The sequence below is a fragment of the Melospiza melodia genome, chromosome W (assembly GCF_035770615.1).
Source record: "Melospiza melodia melodia isolate bMelMel2 chromosome W, bMelMel2.pri, whole genome shotgun sequence".
NCBI lineage: Eukaryota > Metazoa > Chordata > Aves > Passeriformes > Passerellidae > Melospiza > Melospiza melodia.
This window is the reverse complement of record NC_086225.1, coordinates 58,592,511-58,612,007: the sequence shown is the minus strand read 5'-3', so window position 1 is coordinate 58,612,007 and position 19,497 is coordinate 58,592,511. Positions and strand designations below refer to the sequence as shown.

The 19,497-nt window shown below is 45.4% G+C and overlaps 1 protein-coding gene across 12 annotated transcripts in view; it reads right to left on the bottom strand.

Annotated features, from left to right (window-relative positions):
- Positions 1-1,443: 1,443 nt before the first annotated feature.
- Positions 1,444-19,497, bottom strand: part of NEDD4L (NEDD4 like E3 ubiquitin protein ligase) — a 76,938-nt gene continuing 58,884 nt past the window's right edge. For 8 of the 12 annotated variants that reach the window (XM_063179554.1, XM_063179559.1, XM_063179556.1 and 5 more), the window contains 19 exons: positions 17,569-17,700; positions 16,986-17,105; positions 16,153-16,350; positions 15,676-15,753; positions 14,326-14,380; positions 14,180-14,236; positions 10,415-10,473; positions 9,063-9,128; positions 8,366-8,595; positions 7,629-7,750; positions 6,795-6,865; positions 6,597-6,692; positions 5,502-5,575; positions 4,488-4,548; positions 4,128-4,187; positions 3,548-3,655; positions 3,137-3,233; positions 2,785-2,857; positions 1,444-1,824 (listed from right to left, as the gene is read on the bottom strand). In XM_063179554.1, the coding sequence (XP_063035624.1) occupies positions 1,722-1,824; positions 2,785-2,857; positions 3,137-3,233; positions 3,548-3,655; positions 4,128-4,187; positions 4,488-4,548; positions 5,502-5,575; positions 6,597-6,692; positions 6,795-6,865; positions 7,629-7,750; positions 8,366-8,595; positions 9,063-9,128; positions 10,415-10,473; positions 14,180-14,236; positions 14,326-14,380; positions 15,676-15,753; positions 16,153-16,350; positions 16,986-17,105; positions 17,569-17,700 (1,860 nt within the window). In that variant the 3' untranslated portion in view covers positions 1,444-1,721. The remainder of the gene's footprint in view (positions 1,825-2,784; positions 2,858-3,136; positions 3,234-3,547; positions 3,656-4,127; positions 4,188-4,487; positions 4,549-5,501; positions 5,576-6,596; positions 6,693-6,794; positions 6,866-7,628; positions 7,751-8,365; positions 8,596-9,062; positions 9,129-10,414; positions 10,474-14,179; positions 14,237-14,325; positions 14,381-15,675; positions 15,754-16,152; positions 16,351-16,985; positions 17,106-17,568; positions 17,701-19,497) is intronic. The other 4 variants (XM_063179555.1, XM_063179557.1, XM_063179549.1 and 1 more) reach the window with 1 other exon arrangement.

Here is a 19,497-nt window from a genome sequence, read left to right as displayed (position 1 = left end):
CCTGGATTTATCTCTTCTATCCCCAGAGCCAAGCAGTCAGTGTGGCATTCCTGTCTACTCTGATGCCAGCCACTGTCTTGTGTTCCAACTCACTCCTCAGATGGAAAAAGGTCAGGCAGGAACGTCAGGAAGCATATTTAATAGAGAAGGAATCTTGTACTGCGCTCAAGTACTGCCCTAATCTTCCTCAGGACTGGGACCATAACTGCTGAATGCTACTGGCAGTGAGGCTTCTTCCCAGCTGGGTGATGCTGTATCCCAGGCTCTGCGGCGTGGCTGGATGCAGGCTGGACACGCAGGTAAGGCTAGGGCTCAAAAACTGTTGGCGGTGAGGTGAAAGTTTATTTTGGCAAGTGGTGTCATCTTGCTTGGATGCTGGGGAGCAGGCTGGGGCAGAGCTGCAGGTCAGTGGAACCAGCCCTGCTCCAGCAGTGCTGTCACCATGTCACTGCACTGGGGCAAGCACAAATCTGTCACCTTTAATCTGCCAGAAAACAGATGCAACTCAGACATTATAGATTAGGCATGCAACATGTCATAGGTAACAAAATGAATTAGATAGCAGTGCATATTAAATAAGTTTTTGTAAGTAAAAAAGAAATCACAGAAACAATTACTGAGGAACACATCTGCAGGCTCCGGTCTAGAGCTGGTGGGGTTTTCTCTTACACAGCAGCAGCCAAATTCACCATGTGTAGAAGGACATATGTGTAGTGGGAAGGAGTAAATCCCATTAACTTTATGTTCAAACCAGGTCTGCCTTCCTGGTGGTACAGAAAGTGCCTTCAGAGTCAGTGCTGTTAGAAATGAACAACCCCAGTGTTAATTAGGTTCGTTAGCAAGTGCACACAAACAGGAGCCAGAACAGAGCTGTGTTCCAGAGTGCCAGATTTCATTTGGAATGCCTCCATTGCAAACAGGAATGCAGAAAGGATGAAAACGAATCACTGTACAGAGAGAATGACAGGGTTCAGCATGTTCTCCTGAAAGGCTAAATGCCAGCCCCAGCCCAGATGCTTTGTGGCACATGTACAGCTTGGCAGTAACGAGGCAGTTTCAGTAGAACGGAGATCTGGACATGCTGTGTCAGGGCTCTGCTGTGCCTTGACACTCTTCTAGTACTTATACAAAAATGCAACATCCAGCCCATACTTCTGGATACAGAACAACAGTGATGTGCTTAATGAAGAGAGTTGCTTTTGAGAGACAGCCTGTGGAGGTAAAGCTTCCAACAGAGCTTTCTCCTACTGTCCTGGTTTAGGAACACAAGGCTCAACGTGCTTTGAAAAAAAGTCTGGTATGAAATTAAGAAAAATGCTCATTTTTCCAAGTATATGATATTTAATTGTAATGAAATAAAATCTGAAAATGCTTAAATCAATTAAGAAGTAAACATGAGTTGTAATACTATACCTGTAAAATGATTAATCCCGTTCATTGCCATTAGAAATTGTGTAAAATATTTATTAAGGGCTTTGCCTACAGAGGCACAACATAAATAGAGCAAGTCCTGCTGAAGTGTGATCAGTTCACAACTGGTGCGGGAACATCAGCAAGGCCACCCCAGGTGCCAGCCCCAGCCTCAGGGCTCAGCCCCCGCGCTTGCCGGGCTCTGCTCCAGAGCCAGCGCCGGGCAACTGCTGTGCCACAAGCCCTCGAGTCCCTCGGGCAGGTGCCAACGCCAGCAGAACGTGCTTGGAGAGGGAATGGCTGCTGCCAAGTTAATCCACCCCTTCAAACCCTTGGGCATTCTCCACAGCCATGAGGAGCTTCTCCCGCAGGTCCTCGAAAGTTTCATACAGAGGTAAGTCTAGGCGGTTAAAGCTGGAAGGGACAAGCAAAGGGTCACTCAAATAATCTATGGGAAAACAGAGTTTTAAAGAACTAGAAAATATTAAATAATTAGGAGTCTTGATTAGGAATACAGCTTGTGGTCCACAGTGTTCCCTGCATGCTTCACACCTGCCCAGGGTGAGCTCTCCAGTAACTGAGTGCTGCCTTCCTTTGGAAAGCTGGAAGCAGGAATTTGGTAAGAATCATTTCAGACAGGGAAAAAGCCAACAGAAAGCCCTTCACTGTATTTAGATGATGGAAAACAATCTTTGTCAAAGGACTGATTTCTTGAAGCTCAGCAAAGATATTCTGGATTTAGTGCACAGATCCTTTCCTCTCTGGAGGGGAAAAAGATTAAACATCCAAGAGTAAATCTTCCAAAGGTAAAAGCCAGCAGAGAACTGGAACCCAAAGAGGATGGGTTGATTTTGGAATGTGTTTGGGGTAATATTGTTGTTTGTGTTTGGTAGATTTTGTGCTTTTGTTTTCAGGGTTGTTTTTTTTTTTTTTTAATTTAAGCTCATTATTCTATAGAATTATTAGTTTCACAGAAAGATCCCCTAGTCTGTACTGACAGTCTATTCAGCACCATTTTTCTTTAAAAAGCCACATTTCTGAAATGTAACAGAGCAAGACAAATTTGTACTGGATGCTTTCAATGTTTGCAAAATCTATAAACCAAGGTTAAATTATTTTATAATCTTACATTTGTTTTCAATTCTCCAATGATTGATGGGCTTTTAATGGCTGTTTGGTGATGTCTGACTCGCTGTAGTTCATTACATCCACTTACTAGGATGTGGGAAATAAAATAATATCCTTCAGTTTCTCAGTTTGTGAAGGCACTGGAGACCCACAGAATTAAATGCTGTTTGATGCAGAGCTGAGAATGGTCAGCAGCAAGGACCTTTTGGCAGGAGCAGCTCTGGAATTCGTGCTTTGGTGACTTACCAGGTGTGAGCCCGGGGCAGCTTATCAGGACTTCCCCACTGCTCTATTGTAAACAGCTGAGGACCATTTGAACCTGGGTGAAAATGAAAACCATATGAAACAGAAACTGCTGGACACTACAGAGATTGCCTCAATATTATTTTTAACGTGAAATGTTGGCATCAATTGTGGGCTGGATTCTTCACCTGTAACAGGTACATTAAAGCAACATGAATGTGGTTCTTTCTTTCCAAGCCCAGTGAGCTGGTTTCAGAGCTTGCATAATGCCAAGGAGTTCAGCTCAGAGATCAGCATTTGCAGCCGAGTGCTGTGCGTGCATCAGAGGCTGGCTGGATTGCCACGAGCAGCTCACCGTAAAGTTCAGCAAATCCGTTCATAGGCACGCGTGACGTCCCGGTCACAAACTGCAGGAGCCGGATCCGTTTCTCAGCATCCATCAGCAGAACAGCCTGTTGGCAAATGGACACCGTCAGCCTCGGCCTCCTACCCGGGCCTGGATGGCCCTAAGAGCAGCCCAAAGCCAGCAGGAATCTCCTTTTGTATGAGCCACCCCTCTGGACACAATGGATTGTCTCTGCTCCAGGTGCCATCTGGGAGCTGCCCTAGCAAGAGCTACACCTGCCCTCACCTGAGTGAGATGGGAGCAGCTCCTGCCCCCAGCACAACACTCCCCATTCTTGGCAGTTTGCATGAAGAAAAATGATTGCAAAAAAGGGCAATAACTTTCGCTTACAGGACCAGTCAGAGGTGGTGCCAGTCTTACCTTCCAGAACCACTGGATAACAGGATGATTTGGGCAGTAACCATTTTTGTAGATGGTGTGTTGTCTCCAGTCATTGACATCCACATCGCCAAGGCCACACATCAGTAACTGCAGGGAAACACAAGGGTGGGATGTGAAGGAGTGTGTGCTTCCCTGCACTCTCGGGGTGACAAGGTGTCACTGCCCCTCAGGACTCTGACCTCCAGTCATTTATGCGCACACAGGGGAGAGACAGAGCTTCTTCAGAGTACTCCAGTCACTGCAGACCGGCTGCACACTGCCACAACGTGACAGCAACTTCCACGTGTTTGGCTCAAATGTGACTGGCTGAGGCATGATGGCACTTACCCACTAAGCTACTTCCAGGCTTTCAGAGGCACACTCTCAACCACCTCCCTGAGTGCAGTTCTTTGCATGCCATGAGTAGATTTATTAATTAGGAAGAAACATCTAATTTCCAACTCTGAGCAAGGGAGCTGTGTCTGCACATTCCCGTAGGGAGAGGGATGGATGACTGAAGAGCCCAGAACATGGTGCATCTGTCACAGAACTGTCAGCTTGGGGCACCAAATTGACTCACCTCCAGTTCATTTTCATCAAAAATTTTAATCAGATCAATTGGAAGCAGCTCTGTGAATCCCTAAAAAGAAAAAGAGCAAAATTAAAACTCTCATCCCACATAAATCCTAATTAAAAACATCAATGACCAAATTACTTCAAGCTCAAATAATTAAACTTGAAAGAGAATGACCTTATTCTCACAAGGCAAAGATGATATATTCTCACACAAGATAAAACTGAAAAATCATAAACGTAAGTATTCTATTTGCATTCCCTGCAAGCTCCCTGCTCTCTTTTCACAGATACCAGTGGGTAAGAAATCAGTGTTAGAAAAAAAAAATCCCTACTTTTGTGAAAGAAAGGAGCTAAAGAGCCTCACCTCCAGAAAGGCATTCATTTGTTTCTGCACTCTGTTGACAAACCGCCACTGGATGACCAGGCTGCAGAAAGAAACAAAACCCCATCAGAAAAACAAACTCGTGAGCAGGTCTCAGCCAAGTGTTCAGGTAACTAAGCAGCCTTCACCAGCTGTTCCAATACAATGGCTGGTGACTGATGGAATTTTGAAGAAACAAACCAAAAACCCCAGTGACTATGACCAAATGACAGTGGGAATATTTTCGCTCCTGTAGGTACCTAAGTGAGTAGACATTTTATTCTTCCAGAGCCCTGAGTAATTAAAAATTCCCAGCAAAGTCTGCAAGCTCTGAGGAGAGCTGTCAGGACAGTATCTCACCTATAAATAAAGAAATAAACTGCAGTGTCAAAGGGACACCTTGCTTTCATTACCAGTCACCCACAGCACAAACACCTCACAGGTGCAGGCACAAAAAATCAGTTCCAGGCATGGAATTGGTCCAGATCCAGACACTGGAAATGAATTCCCAATTTGCATGAATGTATCAATTTCAATGTCTTTCACCTTGGAAAAGGCCCTGATTTAAAATGCCAGCAGGTATAAGTGAAGTTAGCATTTTACATCCTGGTAGGCGAAAGAACTGGGAAAGCTGAAAATAAAACCTAGTTTCAGATTTGGCCAATGTTTGCTAGGAATGCTGGCACTGGAATCCTGGCTCTGGTCTGTGACTGGCAGAGGAGGACAATGGGATGAAGGTCAGGCTGGAGAGCACCTTCTGGCTCATGTGAACTCAAGCCAGATGTTGGAGATGCACGTTTCCATGGGGGAGAATTCCAGGAGAACAAAGCATGGAATTTAATTTACTCTTTGTTCTTATGTCTGACTGGATATAACCAATGATTAACAGTAAGTTGTTTTTTTTTCCAGCAATATCAGATGCTCTTGTGCAGTACAAAGGACAGGAATTGCAGCAGGGTCAATTGTAAGTACAACTGCTCTTTCCTCCCCCCAGGCATGTTCCATAATGATACTTACTCAATGTATTCCCTCTTGTTTTCATTTGTTACCATGATTTCGGACCCATTGGGTTTCAGGTCCACTTGATATGTCTGTATTTCACAAGACCAAAAAACCTCCTGTTATTTGAGGACATTTGGGACTTTCCCCCAGAACCCACTCTCCCTGAGCAGTATTTTACAAGCAGTATCAGGAAATCATTAGTAAATTGATTTACAGTTTTGAACAATCTTGCACAACAGAACAGAAAACTGGCAGAGAGAGGCTGGCCATTTACTAATAATATTATTTATAATAACAAAATGATATATTTATATAACCACTAAGTACGTACTTTACATATACAAAATTGTAATAGTTTTTATAATAAAAGAAGCTAAATCACATATTGAAACTTCCAAAGCCAACCAGTGTATTACAAAACCTCTCTATTCTGTGGCTTCAATACTCTCCCTAGTTCTCCATGTAATCCATGACCTTATGTTGCTTCAGGAGAAAGGCAGTACACACTGAAAAGTGGATCAGAATGTTTTTGACATGACATTGAGTGCATAGTTTGAATTGCTGAAGTAAGTTTTTATAAAAAGCCCTATAGTCCCCAGGTCCAGTCGTACCTGGAGCCAGGATTAAGGTCTCAGAAGTAAAAAAAAGTGAAGACACTAAAAAAGGTCATAAAAGCCTCTAAGCAAATTAATTTAATGCCTACAACATTTTCATTTGTAATGGGAAAAGTCACCCATTGACGTGACCCTTTTAAACCTGGCACTTCCCCCTGTCATACCAGCTGCCCCTGCGACAGGCAGGACAGAGAGGACCTCCCTGGCATCATTCTGCCACTCTCTTCTGAGAACACCTTTGACCTCAGAAGCCAAGCAGTCCCTGGGCTTGCACCATGTCTCAGCTAAACTGTGGGACAGCTTTATTCCTTCTCATTGCAAGTGTTTAACTCAGCTGCATTTCCAGCTTGTCCCAGAGATGTCACAGCTCCCCGGTAGGAATGTGGCACCCCAGTCCCAGCTGGGAACACAGCGAGGTGAAGGCTGATCAGTGCATTCACCACCACGAGACTCTGCTCAGTACTGAGGTACTAAGATGTAAATAACCTTTACATACCTGTCCAAAGTTTTCCTCGTCTATGCAGAACATGAGATCCAGCTCTGTAGGGTCATTTTCCAGGATCCACTTCAGAGAGTTGTAGTATTCACTATCCTAGGGCAGATCACAATTAGGCAGTTTGAAAATGGGCAATTAGTGCAGAGTTGTAGAAACCCATGGCCTGTGAGACCTGACAAGGGTTAAAAGGGGTCTTACCACTGATTCCATGTCCTTCAGCGTTATGGGCTTGCCCAGCATCATCTTGTAGAAAGGTCTGATGAAGAAGCCTGCGAGAGAGAGGAGAGCGTTACATGCCCTGCTCTGCACCTGCACATTCCATAAAGGTACGACTGCTTGAGGGCACCAGCCCTGGCATTTCCTCTTACTCCTGACTGTTACAGTCCTGCAACTGCAACAGCATCAGAGCAGCTCAGGTTTATGGAGGCACAGAAAGTCCAGTTTTTCAGTTTCTACAATTATCCACTAACTACCATACTCCAGTGACCACCCTAACATTAATGGCAGAGAGAGCTGGGGAACTGAGCTCAGGGCACACTATCCCATTTAAAATCACTGTTCCTCTCTCCAAGGAGCTGCCTGAAAACCAGGCTGCTGAGCTTCCTCAGCTCAGGATTCCTCCGTTTCCTCTTCTGCACCGGGGCTCAGGAAAATCTGATCAGTAATGTCTGCCTGGTGTGAGATTTCAAAATGCAGCAGAAATTGTAATTAAATCCTTCAGCAGTAATTTTACATATCAAAATATGCTGCATTTGACCCCCCTAGTTTGGCTGCAGGTTTTCATGGAAATGACTGATACAAATTCCATGCTTTTCCTCGAGGGACAGTGCTCATGCTGGTTCTAGAGTTTTAACTTGAGTGGAGAATGGAGCAAAACTTTGTATGAAACCCACTTGTTGAGTAAGCCACTGTAATTTTGTGAATCACCATTTAAGTCTCAACAGTGCCAGTCCCAGACTGTCCCCAGGGCTCCCAAGCAGGTGCATTTCCTTCCCCAAAGCCCAGTGGCAGCAGCAGCAGAGCAGGACTCACCGTCCAGCAGCTTCCCGTGGTACACGGCCAGGCCGGCCACCCGGCCAATGAACGTGAAGTACGACAGATGGTCTTCGTTACAGAGACCTGAATTAGGATTAATCTGAAGTGTATAGTTGTCCCTTTTTTGGGGAAAGAAAAAAAATAGCTAAAGAACCAAGTCTTTAAATAAGCACATACTCAGATATGTTAATAAATAACTTGTGCTCGGTGGCATGTCCCTTCAACAGCGCCATGGGGCTGTGTCCAAGTCCTTTCCAGCCCGTCCCATCACGGAGCCACTGAGGGCTGAAGGGCTGCCCCAGCAGCAACCCAAACCCACTGTGAGCAAGAGATGCCCTCTCCCCTTGCACTAACGCATTGCTCCAAGATTTTAAAGCTGGGCAGCCCCCATTTCACACTTCTGGGAGGCCACTGCTGTGTGAACGAGCAGCTGCATTCTGAGCTTGCTCTACAGCAGTGCTGGAGCTCTGGCCAGCAGAGGAAAGGGACTCTTCTCTGACATTGGTCCCTTCACCATTACTGGCCTCAAAAACTGCAGTTTTGCTGCCCTGGATATTGTCCGAGCAATGGAAATATTTTCTGGGTTCTCAAGGAGAACTCCAGAGGCTCTCTGAAGGGCAGCTGGAACAGGGCACCCCGGGAAGGAGGAGCTACTTCTGCCCAGAGCAACTTTGCCTCTTATGCAAAATGTAAAGTATATCCCTTGAGAGTACAAATATTTAATGGACACTTACGTTGCTGAGTATTCAAAGAGACCATAGTAAGGGTTAAACATCTCCTTGGACAAGAGAAAAAACCATTCTCTGGCCACACCTCCATAGTCAAGTCCTTTTTCTGACTCAAATTCAATCCAGAGCCTGGCTTTTAGTACATCAGGTCTCTTCACAGACATGATTCTTCTGTAGGACTCCTCAAAAATGTTATTTCTGTGTAATTTCATCTCAAATCTGTTGGGTATGTCAGCCTGTTGAAAGAAGATTAGATTACCCTTGTTAGTCTCAAGAAATAAGTCTTTGGGCAAATTACTGGTTGACAACAGCCCAGTGACAGCTCAGAAACCTGGTGCTCCAGTACCCCATGGTTTTATTTCCCAGTGCTCTCCCAGTCCACAGGCTGAGAGCATGGCGGAAACTGGGCCAGTTCCAGAACAGTGCTGCAGATTTCTACAGTACATATTTGATGAAAATGACAAGAAAAGTATCAAACAAACAAAACAAAAAAGGAGAAACATTGACTGTGCTCTATTTTAAGAGCATTTGCATTTATCTAGAAAAATGTGAGTCTTAAAGACTTAGAAAAGCTTTTTGTTGAGAAACCCATCAAATTCAAACTTTGCTTCATGTTTTTGGCTCCTACGTGAGCCGCTGATGAGCAGCACAATGGAGTAACCTGGCAGGTGTGTCCTGCAGCCCCCGAGCTGGTTCTACTCACAGGTTTCTTTAGCTTCTTGCGGAAATAGTCGTATTTCTGCTTGAACTCCCTGGAGTACGGCACCGCCTGTTGGGAGCAGTGGGAGGACGTGTCATTCCTGCTACTCAGCACTCTGATACCCCACAGCATTCAAAAGGGATGAACAACCCACACACTGTGCTATGGGCTCCCCTGAACCCACCCATGAGGCACAGCAGCCAGGAGAGATTTAAAAATCCCACAAAATGACATCATTTTACTCTGATCATTTTACTGATGTTAATATGACTTTACTACAGCCATTAAATAATATTCCTACGTGTTTCCTTTATTTAAACACTACGTGAAATACAATTTAAGTAATTCTGTTTGTCATGGCACCAGAAATATATTGAAAACATTCAGATGAATCCTTAGTGCCTCTGTGAAATTGATTAGCTCCTGCTTTCTCTTAAAACCAACAAACAAACCACTGTCAGTTGCTCAAGGGGACCACGATAATTTCATTTCCTTCAAACAAACTTTCTCAAATAGTCTCTCTCATTTATGCTCAGCATTTCTGGGGAGAGGCCTGTTAGCAACTCGCGCAGTGCTGTGTGTGAGGATCTCCAGTTTTAAATGCCTGATAAATGAGTAAATCCCTCCAAAAGCAACTATGGTCAAAAAGTGACTATTATTGATATTATTACTAAGCAATTGGAATTTAACCTTGCAGCAGGCTCATCTGCTGTGTCCTGAAACTCTTAAAAGTCCCAAGGACTTATGCAGAATAAAAAGGTACTCTTAGTACCAGGAAACATCTTGGGATTGAAGTCTGATTACTCAGAATACCATAAAATGGCATAGACTGGCATAACCCAGCAGAAAAAGTCAAAGAATCGCTCTTTGATATTTTTAAAATTCGATACTGAAGTAAAATGCTGTGTTTATTTTTTTCTAAGGCTGATATTCTGAAACCCCTGTTTATTTGCAGAAAGCTTTATGTCTCTTAAAACTGACAGACCCGATTTTTTGTCCTTTTTTTCCCACACTTTGAATCTACATAGGCCCACCTCTCTCCTGCCAAATGTAAAGAGCTTTTCACTGGCCAGAGATCCCAAAATCAGTGTGTGTCAGCTCAGTAAAATCCTACTGTCAGTAGTGATCCAGGTCATGGGTCAATAGGAGCACTTCTCCACAACCATCCCCAAACCCTGGACAATCTGGGAAACTGCCCAGAGCTTGGTGTGACATTCCCAGCTTTTTCCAACTTAGGATGTGGACTGTCAGAGCTCCTGCTCCCCAGGCTGCCAACCCCTGATCTGGGGAGCAGGCAGGGCCTGCTGCTGTTCCAGCTGTACCCAGTCAGGATATTTCATGGAAGCAGTACTTACTGGGCCTGTGATTGCTGGGTTCTGCAGTCTGGGGTCTTCCCACTGGGTAATTTTATTATCTGCAAATAACAAAAGAAATGATCCCATGGCTTCTCTGGTACCATACCGTGAATTTCTGTTGGTTTTTTCTCCCTAGCACTGCTCAGGTCTGTCAGGGTTAACAAAGGCTTTTGTTTCCCCACCCTCCCCAGCTCCAACACACTGTTTAGTTGAAAACATTCACTTAAAAACACAGAACTACCCCAAAACCCAGGGAACTTGCACTGCTTTGATGGCAACATCTGCAGGAGTGAGTGAACATGTTCATTTGAACATGGACTAGGATTGGAGATGCACAGCCCAACAGGTAACGGAACCCACAACTTTTGGCAATGACACCCTAGGTTACTTGGGAAATTTTGCATAGACAGCAGAAGTATCATACTTCTAGATTTGGAGGGAATAACATTTTTCCTAGGCTCTGATTTAATGAGAAGGTAAAGGGAGGCAGAACTGTCCTGTTTTGGTGCAAGAAAATCACCCAGTTATGACCAATGGAGATGCTGGCAGTGGCACAACACAGCCCAGTTCTTTCCATCTACAGCTTTGAAGAGCACCAGGAGGGTGACAGGAAAGGTTCTACAGGACCACGGTGAGACTCCCCTTCCCTGCCTCCAGACAGCTGCTCCTCCCAAGATTCTGAACACGACAGAATCACAACAAAACAATGGTGTTGCAACAATAAGACAATGCTCCAAACCCCATCCCAGGTGCCACCTGCAATGGCGAGGTGCTGGCCACCCTTGGCCTGCCATCCCTCTGTGTGTTACAGACACTGCTCTGGGTTAGGAACTGGGTATAAGGAATCAAGATTGCATTTTCCACATCAATGGAACTGGAAAAGCCCTGTAAGTTTGCATCCCAAGTTGGTTTAAGAGGGACTGGGATGTGAAAGATGTCATTCAGCAAATGTTAACTGGAGAAAATTCTACATGATTGCAAGCACATTTCAAGACATTAGATCTATTAGTTAATTTAATAGTAAAATACTATTTCATTTCCCTTCACACATTGAAGCTATTTATCACTTATGGGAATGCTGGAGGGCTGCCAGCCTGAGCTCCAGAGACCCCAGAGGTGCATGAAGCAGAGCTGCTGCCAAGCTGGACATCCAGCCCCACCCTTTCTCTTTTCAACCCCTACACTGGAATTCCCTTCTACAAAGTTCTCTGGTCACCTTCTTGACACCAGCAGCCACAAACCACAGTGCCAGTTTTCTGTGGAATCAGAGATAACTCAAGTGGAAATGACTGACAGTGTGTCAGCTCTTTGCTCTCTGCACTTCAGGGTGTGCGATGACACCAACGAATCTCAGTCTAACTTTCTCTTCAGAGTCCTACAGTGACTCCATACTAAAAATGGTTTTCCAGGGCTACAAGGGTCTGACATGAACCACTTCACCTGGAACTGTAGCTCAGGATTCTCTGTCCTATCCCAAGTGGATATGAATAACAAACTTATTCTTTTTGAAGAACATTTTCAAAAATTTCAAAAATTTGAGTCTTCCCACCAATACAATTCTCTGTCATAAACCAGGCTCTCAGGCCTTCGAGGATTCCCTCTTCTCCCTGCCTTTCCAATGGGGCCACAATTTCCCCTGTCAGACACAGAACTCCCACAGCCAGACATTCCCAGAGCTGATGGCATCAGAAGGGTTACTCCAGGTTGGATTTAGGCACTCCTGTCAATATATCACAGGGTGAGATAGCTCATGACCAGGTGGTGGTATTTTTCATGCCCTTTTCAACCCAAATTCTGCTAATTACTCCCATTCTGAGTAACACTTTGCAATTCTCCTTCCACAGCCTCTTCCTGCGCACTGCAGTGGCCATTTGCAGACTCACTCTGACTCCCCATCCCATTCCAGTGAGCCCCTCTAGAGCCCCTCTCCTGCCCTGCTGCTTCCTGCTGAACTAAGGAGCACTTCCCCCTAATTCCTTGTGTAAATCACTGATGCATATTGTGAATATCACCATGTGCAGGTGGATGTGGACAGACTCTGAGGGGAGCCCACTCAGTGTATCCATCCTCCCTGCCCATGAATCACGGGTTCAGAAAATGGTTGCAGAATGGTTGTTTTCCCTTCTGATCGCTTCCAACAGGCAGACAGCACATTCCTGGGAGGCTCCCAGGAATGGCAGCAATGTGCAGGGAACAGGGAACACCAGTGTGTCCAAGGAAGGCAAGGGCCCAGAGAGCCAGGGGGAGGTGTTCACTGTCACACCCAGCCCGTGGTGCCAGTAACACCAGCGTGCTGCATCAGTGCTCCTGGGCCCTGGGCACAGCACAGGGGCTGTGCTGGCTGCAGGGGACTTTGGCACTTTCTTCCAGGGATGAGAAAAACATCTCAAAAATAGGACAAGCAGCGCTGGAGAAGTATGCAGCAGAGGTACAAAATGTAGCAGGGAAGCAGGACATGACCAGCAGCTGACTCTGTCACCCTTGTCCTGCTGGTTTTGTGTCCTGGCAGTGGCACAGCCCCTGGCCCTCCCTCCAGTCCCCCAGCCCAGCCACCTCAGCAGTGCTCAGGCACCAGGCTGGGACCAAAGGGACATCTGCTAGAAACAGGCAGCATTACCAAAAGCTTCCCTGAACTTTTGTGAAAAATGCTATATAAGAAGCTAAATCCACTCAGATCAAAAGAGACTAGAGGGAGAATTCAGATGCACATAAATTTTGCTTCCTAACAAATTCTTTGAGGAATTGTAATTAATGTATGACTTTAACATTCCATTTTAGAGACTAACATATTCTCAAATAGCTTTAGGAGACTGAAAAATTAAAGAGTTTTAAGACATTGGGAGGCTCAGGAGTTACACAGGTGTTTTAAATGGGACAGATTTATCCTGCGACTCCTTAGTGGCAGCAGTTTAGAATCATTTGCCATAGTTATATTTCCAGATCTCTGTTGAGAAAAACAATTACAGAAGGGATAAAGGATAATAACTCTGTACCAAAGTTTGGAAGAGAGGTTCATCAGACGCTTATCATGTGTGTTATTTCTAATGTTTAGTTAAAAGTATTTATACCATTTCAAAACTGGTATTACTTTAAAAGCAGTCTTTTAATCATGACTTAATATTGTCATCTCTAAGGATAAGCGTGGGAGTCAGCGATACTGAGGGACAAACCTAATTCTGTCAAACATGGGTAAGTTTAGGCTTGAACTCTGTGTGCACACTCCTCTGATGGTTATGAGAGTTAGCTATGGCTGTGAAGAAATGTCTTATTATAAGAAGACCCAGCCCAGCCTTTGTGGGCTGCTTTGTTTCCAAACACCAACAAAACTCACACAGCAGTTCTGAGATGCTCTAGGAAGACAAATCTACAATGAAACATCACTTACACTAAAACTCCACTAACAGAACTGGAGAGTATTAATGGGCTGGTGCAGTTTCACATGCTCTAAATAGGAAATAAGATCAGAATCAGCACTGCCACAGACCTGAAAGCAGAGGAAAGTACTTCTCAGTGCTAATTGCTCCACTGCCTATATGTGGAGCTGTGGCTACAGGATCTTTTCTCATCTTATTTTCTATTCCTAGTTTATATTTTAATTTATTAAGTGCAAATAAGCCATGGGATCATCAACAACAACAACAACAAATCCAAAATATCAACAAGAACAAAATAAACCACAGAGAGGAAATGTTAATGCTTCACAAGTCAGAGAGGGACAAAGCTTGATGAGCCAATTAAAGCAAGCTTCCAGTGAATGTACAGTACCGTAGGAGGGCACTAAGTCTCTGGTATCAATGTCTCCACATATCAACACCTGGCTTCCTAAATGAAGAGTAAAATCACAAAGCTTTCACTTCAATACTTAGTACCTCCCTTTGTCTATCTGCTCTAGTACCTGAGTGCTTACTTACTATGGTCTATATAAAATGTTCTTCCATCCAGGTGTATTCTTTCCTCCCAGCCAGGCTGGAAATGGGAAATAAAAACAAAGAAAAGAGAGAGTAAGTGAAATAGTATCAGTGTCACACAGCCTGAAGCATGCATTGCTCACACCTACTGGACTTGTCTCAAAGATGTTTATGAGGTAGGAAACCCCAAGTGACCAGATGGATAATGGCAAGGCCACAAATCCAGGCAGACTCAGACCTAGCTCTTACATAGGTGACTGCATCCTGTGCAGGGAATATTTTTATAGTGGAAACCTCTTGCCTCAGGATTCCCACCCATCTCCTCTGCGAGGAAACAATCACAGAGAACAGATGGTCCATCTTAGTTGGAACGTTTCTGCTCCTACTTCTGAAAGCCATGTGGGTTATTTACTGTAAATGTGTAACCCAGGCTCCCTGTACAGTGGGACAAGAATGTCCTAACCTAGTCCTCAGTGCTTCCCTTTTCATCCTTTCCCTTTTCTCACGCCCCAAGGGCCTGCAGTGCAGAAAGGAGAGTGGATGGCAGGGACAGGTAATGCTGGCCAGCCTGGGATGCCAGAAAATACAGAGGAGAAATTATTTCACCTCAGTCTTGTTGGAGAAACTCGTGATAAATTCTGTAGTCATCCCAACCTCGCTCCAAACCAGGAGGTTTAACTGAGGTGAAATCTGTTACTAACAATCTCTTGCTAGTGACAGGTCAGGCTACCCTGGTTTCACAGCATGTTTTGCCCCTTGCAGTTAACAGAACAGATTGTAATTGGGCCTTCAGTGCCTCAAGGGTAACACACGCCCCATGTACCTGGACAACTGCAAGAGCACAGCTGTTTCCTAAAGCCAAAGAGCATTCCTGCTGCTGTGACCAGGAATGTGTCAGCTTTCACACATTACTCTCTACCTTTAAGGGCTGGGAGTATTTTAAAAACAAAGCAAAGCTCTGCATTTGACATGTCTGTAAATCCCCATTATACTTTGATTACAAGTATGACAAAACTTCTGACATTCGATTGATTATTTGTTCTGCAAAAGATGGAGGTTTCATTGAAAAATCAAAATTTATACTGATTTGTTTTTCCTAAACAGTGATTATGATTATCTAAAAGCACAGTCAGACACAGCCCAGGTAAGAGTGTGCAAAGCTCAACACTTCAGTAGCACAGAAAAAGGCCATGAGTTAGGGCCTCCTGGGCTGGCTCTGGAGGGCCTGAGTGAGCCCCAGGGCACAGCAGGGCTCCAGAGGCTCCAAGAAGAGCTGCAGCAACCCATGCCCAGAATGGAGCAGAGCCCTGGCACAGGAGGTGTAGGTTAGAACACAGGCACAGCATCACTTACAGGAAGAGGGCCCAAATCGTTGGGGTTCAGAGACGCTTTGGATCTCAAATGCACCGGAAACTTCAGTCGTGGATCCTCCTGGAACACAGGTATGCAACTGTAAATCCAACAGATCAAGGCAGATCTACAAAGTCAAGCACAGACTCTGGAAATCCTTCTCTGTTACAGTTATTCTTTTCTTTTCAGGGAATAAAACAAAACATGGCTTATTAGGATTTCTACAGTGCAATGACTTTTCCAGTGCTGAATAAGCAAGGGTGATGACTCCATTAAATGTGTGCTATATTCAGGGATATGCTTCAAAACCCACAGGCCTGTTCTTAGGATGCCTGCACTCTTCTACAACCTGCTTTTACAACCACAGGCACATTTTTGGCTCTTAAAAACACAAAGACAGGTGCCATGCTGGAATAGGGGCATGCAGCAGGAAGACAGAGGTGGGACCGTGGCCCAGGGCCTCGGCTGGAGCACCCTTACCCAGGTGGTGGTCTTGGTGTTGTGGTCGATGAAGAAGGGGCGGCCGTTCGGGGCGATGCGCATCTCCCAGCCCGGGGGCAGGAAGCTCTGCGCCCCCTTGTGCTGGGGCTTGGGGGAGTTGTAGGGGGACGGCTGTGGGGACTGGGGGTTGGACAGGGTGTCCTTCACCGCCCTGCGCACCGGAGAGTCCTTCATGCCCTGCGGAGAGCAAACAGAACCATTGCACACACGGCACTCGGGGCTGCAAAACCAACCTAACCTGGCTTCACAGCAAATAGCTTTTCATTCCTCATGGCATTAATACCAGAATTAAATACTGGGACTGATTTACTACAACTTAATTACCTCTATCTGTGCCTTCTAACATGCCCAGTCCTTTGCTGTAAAGGACATGGCGTTCCGTGCCTTTCTCTGCAATAACAATGTCCCCAGTATTTACACCTGGCTCTGCCTTCCTCTGCACCTGCCCTGGATGTGTCCACATTTCATTTTATCACGGAAATGACAAAAGCAGTGCTTTGTGCTTCAGGGGCAATACACCTCATTTACAAGAAAGCCTATAAGTGCAAGGCTGTGTGAGCCACAGCTCTCCAAACTCTTAAGCATGAAGAGGAAATCTGAAGAACTGGCTCTCTTCAGCACAGCCATGAGTAGCTGAGACAAGAGTTTGAACCACACTGCCACAAGTCAAACACGCACAGGCTTTGATTGCGTAGGGAGCCACTTCAGCTATTCCTTAGGCACGTGACAGGGAACATCAGTGGCCAGCATTTGGGAAGACGCTTAGGAGCGACGCAGGGAGGAGCGTGGGTGCGGGGGCGGCCGGGACTCACCTCGAGCGGCGCTGACAGGGTGACGGTGGGCGAGCTCAGGCTGCGGGGCCGCCGGATCTGCGGCTCGCTCAGGTGGTTGCTGCTGCTCGTGCCCGGCCCCACCATGCCGTCCTCGGCGAGCTGTGCGGAGCAAAGCCGGGTCACAAACGCCACAAACACTGCCCACGCGCAGGACACGATAAAACTGATGGCATTGTTATCATCACTACTGTCCTGAACCAGATTTCCTTAAGGCCAAAAAAGGTATTTAATGTAATTCCACTGGAAGGGCCAAGAGCTTACAGCTCTATTAATGGCTCGAGCCAACTTTCACATTTAATCCAAAGAACACATTTGCCTCCTTTTAAGAGCCCTTCTGCACCTCTGCAAATTCCTTCTCTTGCAGCAATCACCTTAACCCTGTGCCTTGACATAATTAAAAGTAACCAAAAACATCCCAAATTATTGCAGCTTTTTATGACTCATCTGTATTGTCATGACAATGATTAGGATATTTCCTTTCAATTTCAGCTTTCTGGAAGCTGCCGCAGCTGAATGCCCCTCAGGCAAGCCAAGTGCTGGCTCCCAGGGAGCAGCAGGGTACCTGCATGATGGGCCGTGTCCACGTTGTGGTCCGGTTGTTGTGGTTGACGTAGTAGGTCCGGCCCTTGGCGTCCTTGCGCTCCTCCCAGCCTGAAGGCAAGCCCGGCGTGGTGTGCACGTAAGCCACAGAAGGCTGCTCAGGCAAGAAATCATTGAATTCTTATTTTATAATAGATAAAACAACTTTACATTTTAAACTCTTGCTTGTAAAAAGAAAAGCAACTTGTTAACTTACACTCTTCTTAATCACAACAACCATATGGAAAAATCCAGTTTCTGATTTAATTTAATTCAGGCTCTTTATCATGTGCCTTTGAATCAAATAATTTTTTTTCTCCCAAGAGATCTTTTGGGTCAGTTTGACACAGATTCATCAAAGAGACAAGTTTATATGCCCTCAAACATTCTATTTTGTTACACATAATGACAAAAAGCAACTTTATGTTTTAGTGAGTTTTCCTTAAAAGGCTGAAGTTTCTTCCTTTTATCAGGATGGATAAGTAAGAGTTAAATAACCACAGAGTCTAGATCTCCCAAGTCCTGTTCTCTCCATTACCCCAGGGTATCTTGATTCAGTTGCCAGAAACTACTGAGGGGTTAGAATGTTAATCATTTTGCTCTGTCACAAATGCTGCACTCAGGGCTTCTGTATCCCAAAGACACCAGATAAGCCCAAACTGAAGCCTCAACTTCAGCATGACAGAAACTTTTAGCAAAAGCTCCACAAGCTCCCTGTTCTAAGAGATGCATACAGGTAAGGAAGAGTCACGTCCTGCTGCCCCACAGGAACTGTCCCTGTGTGTGGCTGACATTCTCTCGTGTCTATCCTGTCCCCAAAACACCCAAGCACGAGTTCATAGACACGAGCTAGGAACTGGAACCAAGGGGGATGAAAGACCTGCCTAATTCAGAGGCTGAGGCACTACAAGCTCTGGGCTTTTGCCATGAAACAAGGCAAAAGGCTCCTGCTGAAATCCAGGACACATTCTCTTCCTCCCCACTACATTCCTTGCTTCAGCAAGATAATGAACTTAATTCTTGCTCTTGCTTCATCTCTGCCAGACCTTTCCCAGAGCAGCTGCCACGGGCAGGGCAGGTGCTGTTTAAAAGCAGAGCACTGTTGACACAAGGAACTGGACAACTGTGGGGATAACGAAGAAAGGAAAGGAGAAAAGATACTGGATGGGTCAGGAAGCTGACATACTCCAATAGAGAAGAGAAAACAGAGGAAAACAGGTGAGAACCCAAGTGCAGACTCTCAGACTCATTTCCTTCTCTCTTGGAGAGCCAAGAGCTGTTTTACCCATGTTGGTTCCCAGAGCTGGCAGGCCATGAGGAGAACACATTGCCCCAGTGGTTGTCACTCAGTTACAACTCAGAGATGGGGAGAAGGACACTGCCTCTGGGCCTCAGCCTGGCTCCTGCTCCAAGGAGGGGGTTTGTAGGGATTCTGAAGGCAAAACCAAGGTGACCAGAGACTTTTACTGCTGACAGCTTGCTCATCTGCAAGCATCAGGTGCCCAAGGATCCAAGAGAATGCATCCTTTGAAGATAAAGGATTTAGACCATGAATCCTGTGTAAGTCCCAATTCCTCCACGGATCTGGGACTCTGGGTGTAAATGCTGAACAAAGTTGGGGGGGGGGGGGGGGGCATTAGATACTGCAGCATGGTGAGGTAAAACATCTTGGTATGGCAACACTAATGGTGAGTCAAAATATTAATATTTAGCTCTATAAAGTCTAATCAAGACAAGATGCTCTACCAAGGGAGTACCACTATCGTGCAAGTTCACCTAGCAAAATTAACTAACTACTAATGAGTCAGGCATTTTATTTAGACTTTGATATTTGCAAGTGTGCTCCTCTGGTTCTAAAATTAAAAACCAGCGAATATAGACAATAGAATGATGCATCAACACCCAAAGTAAG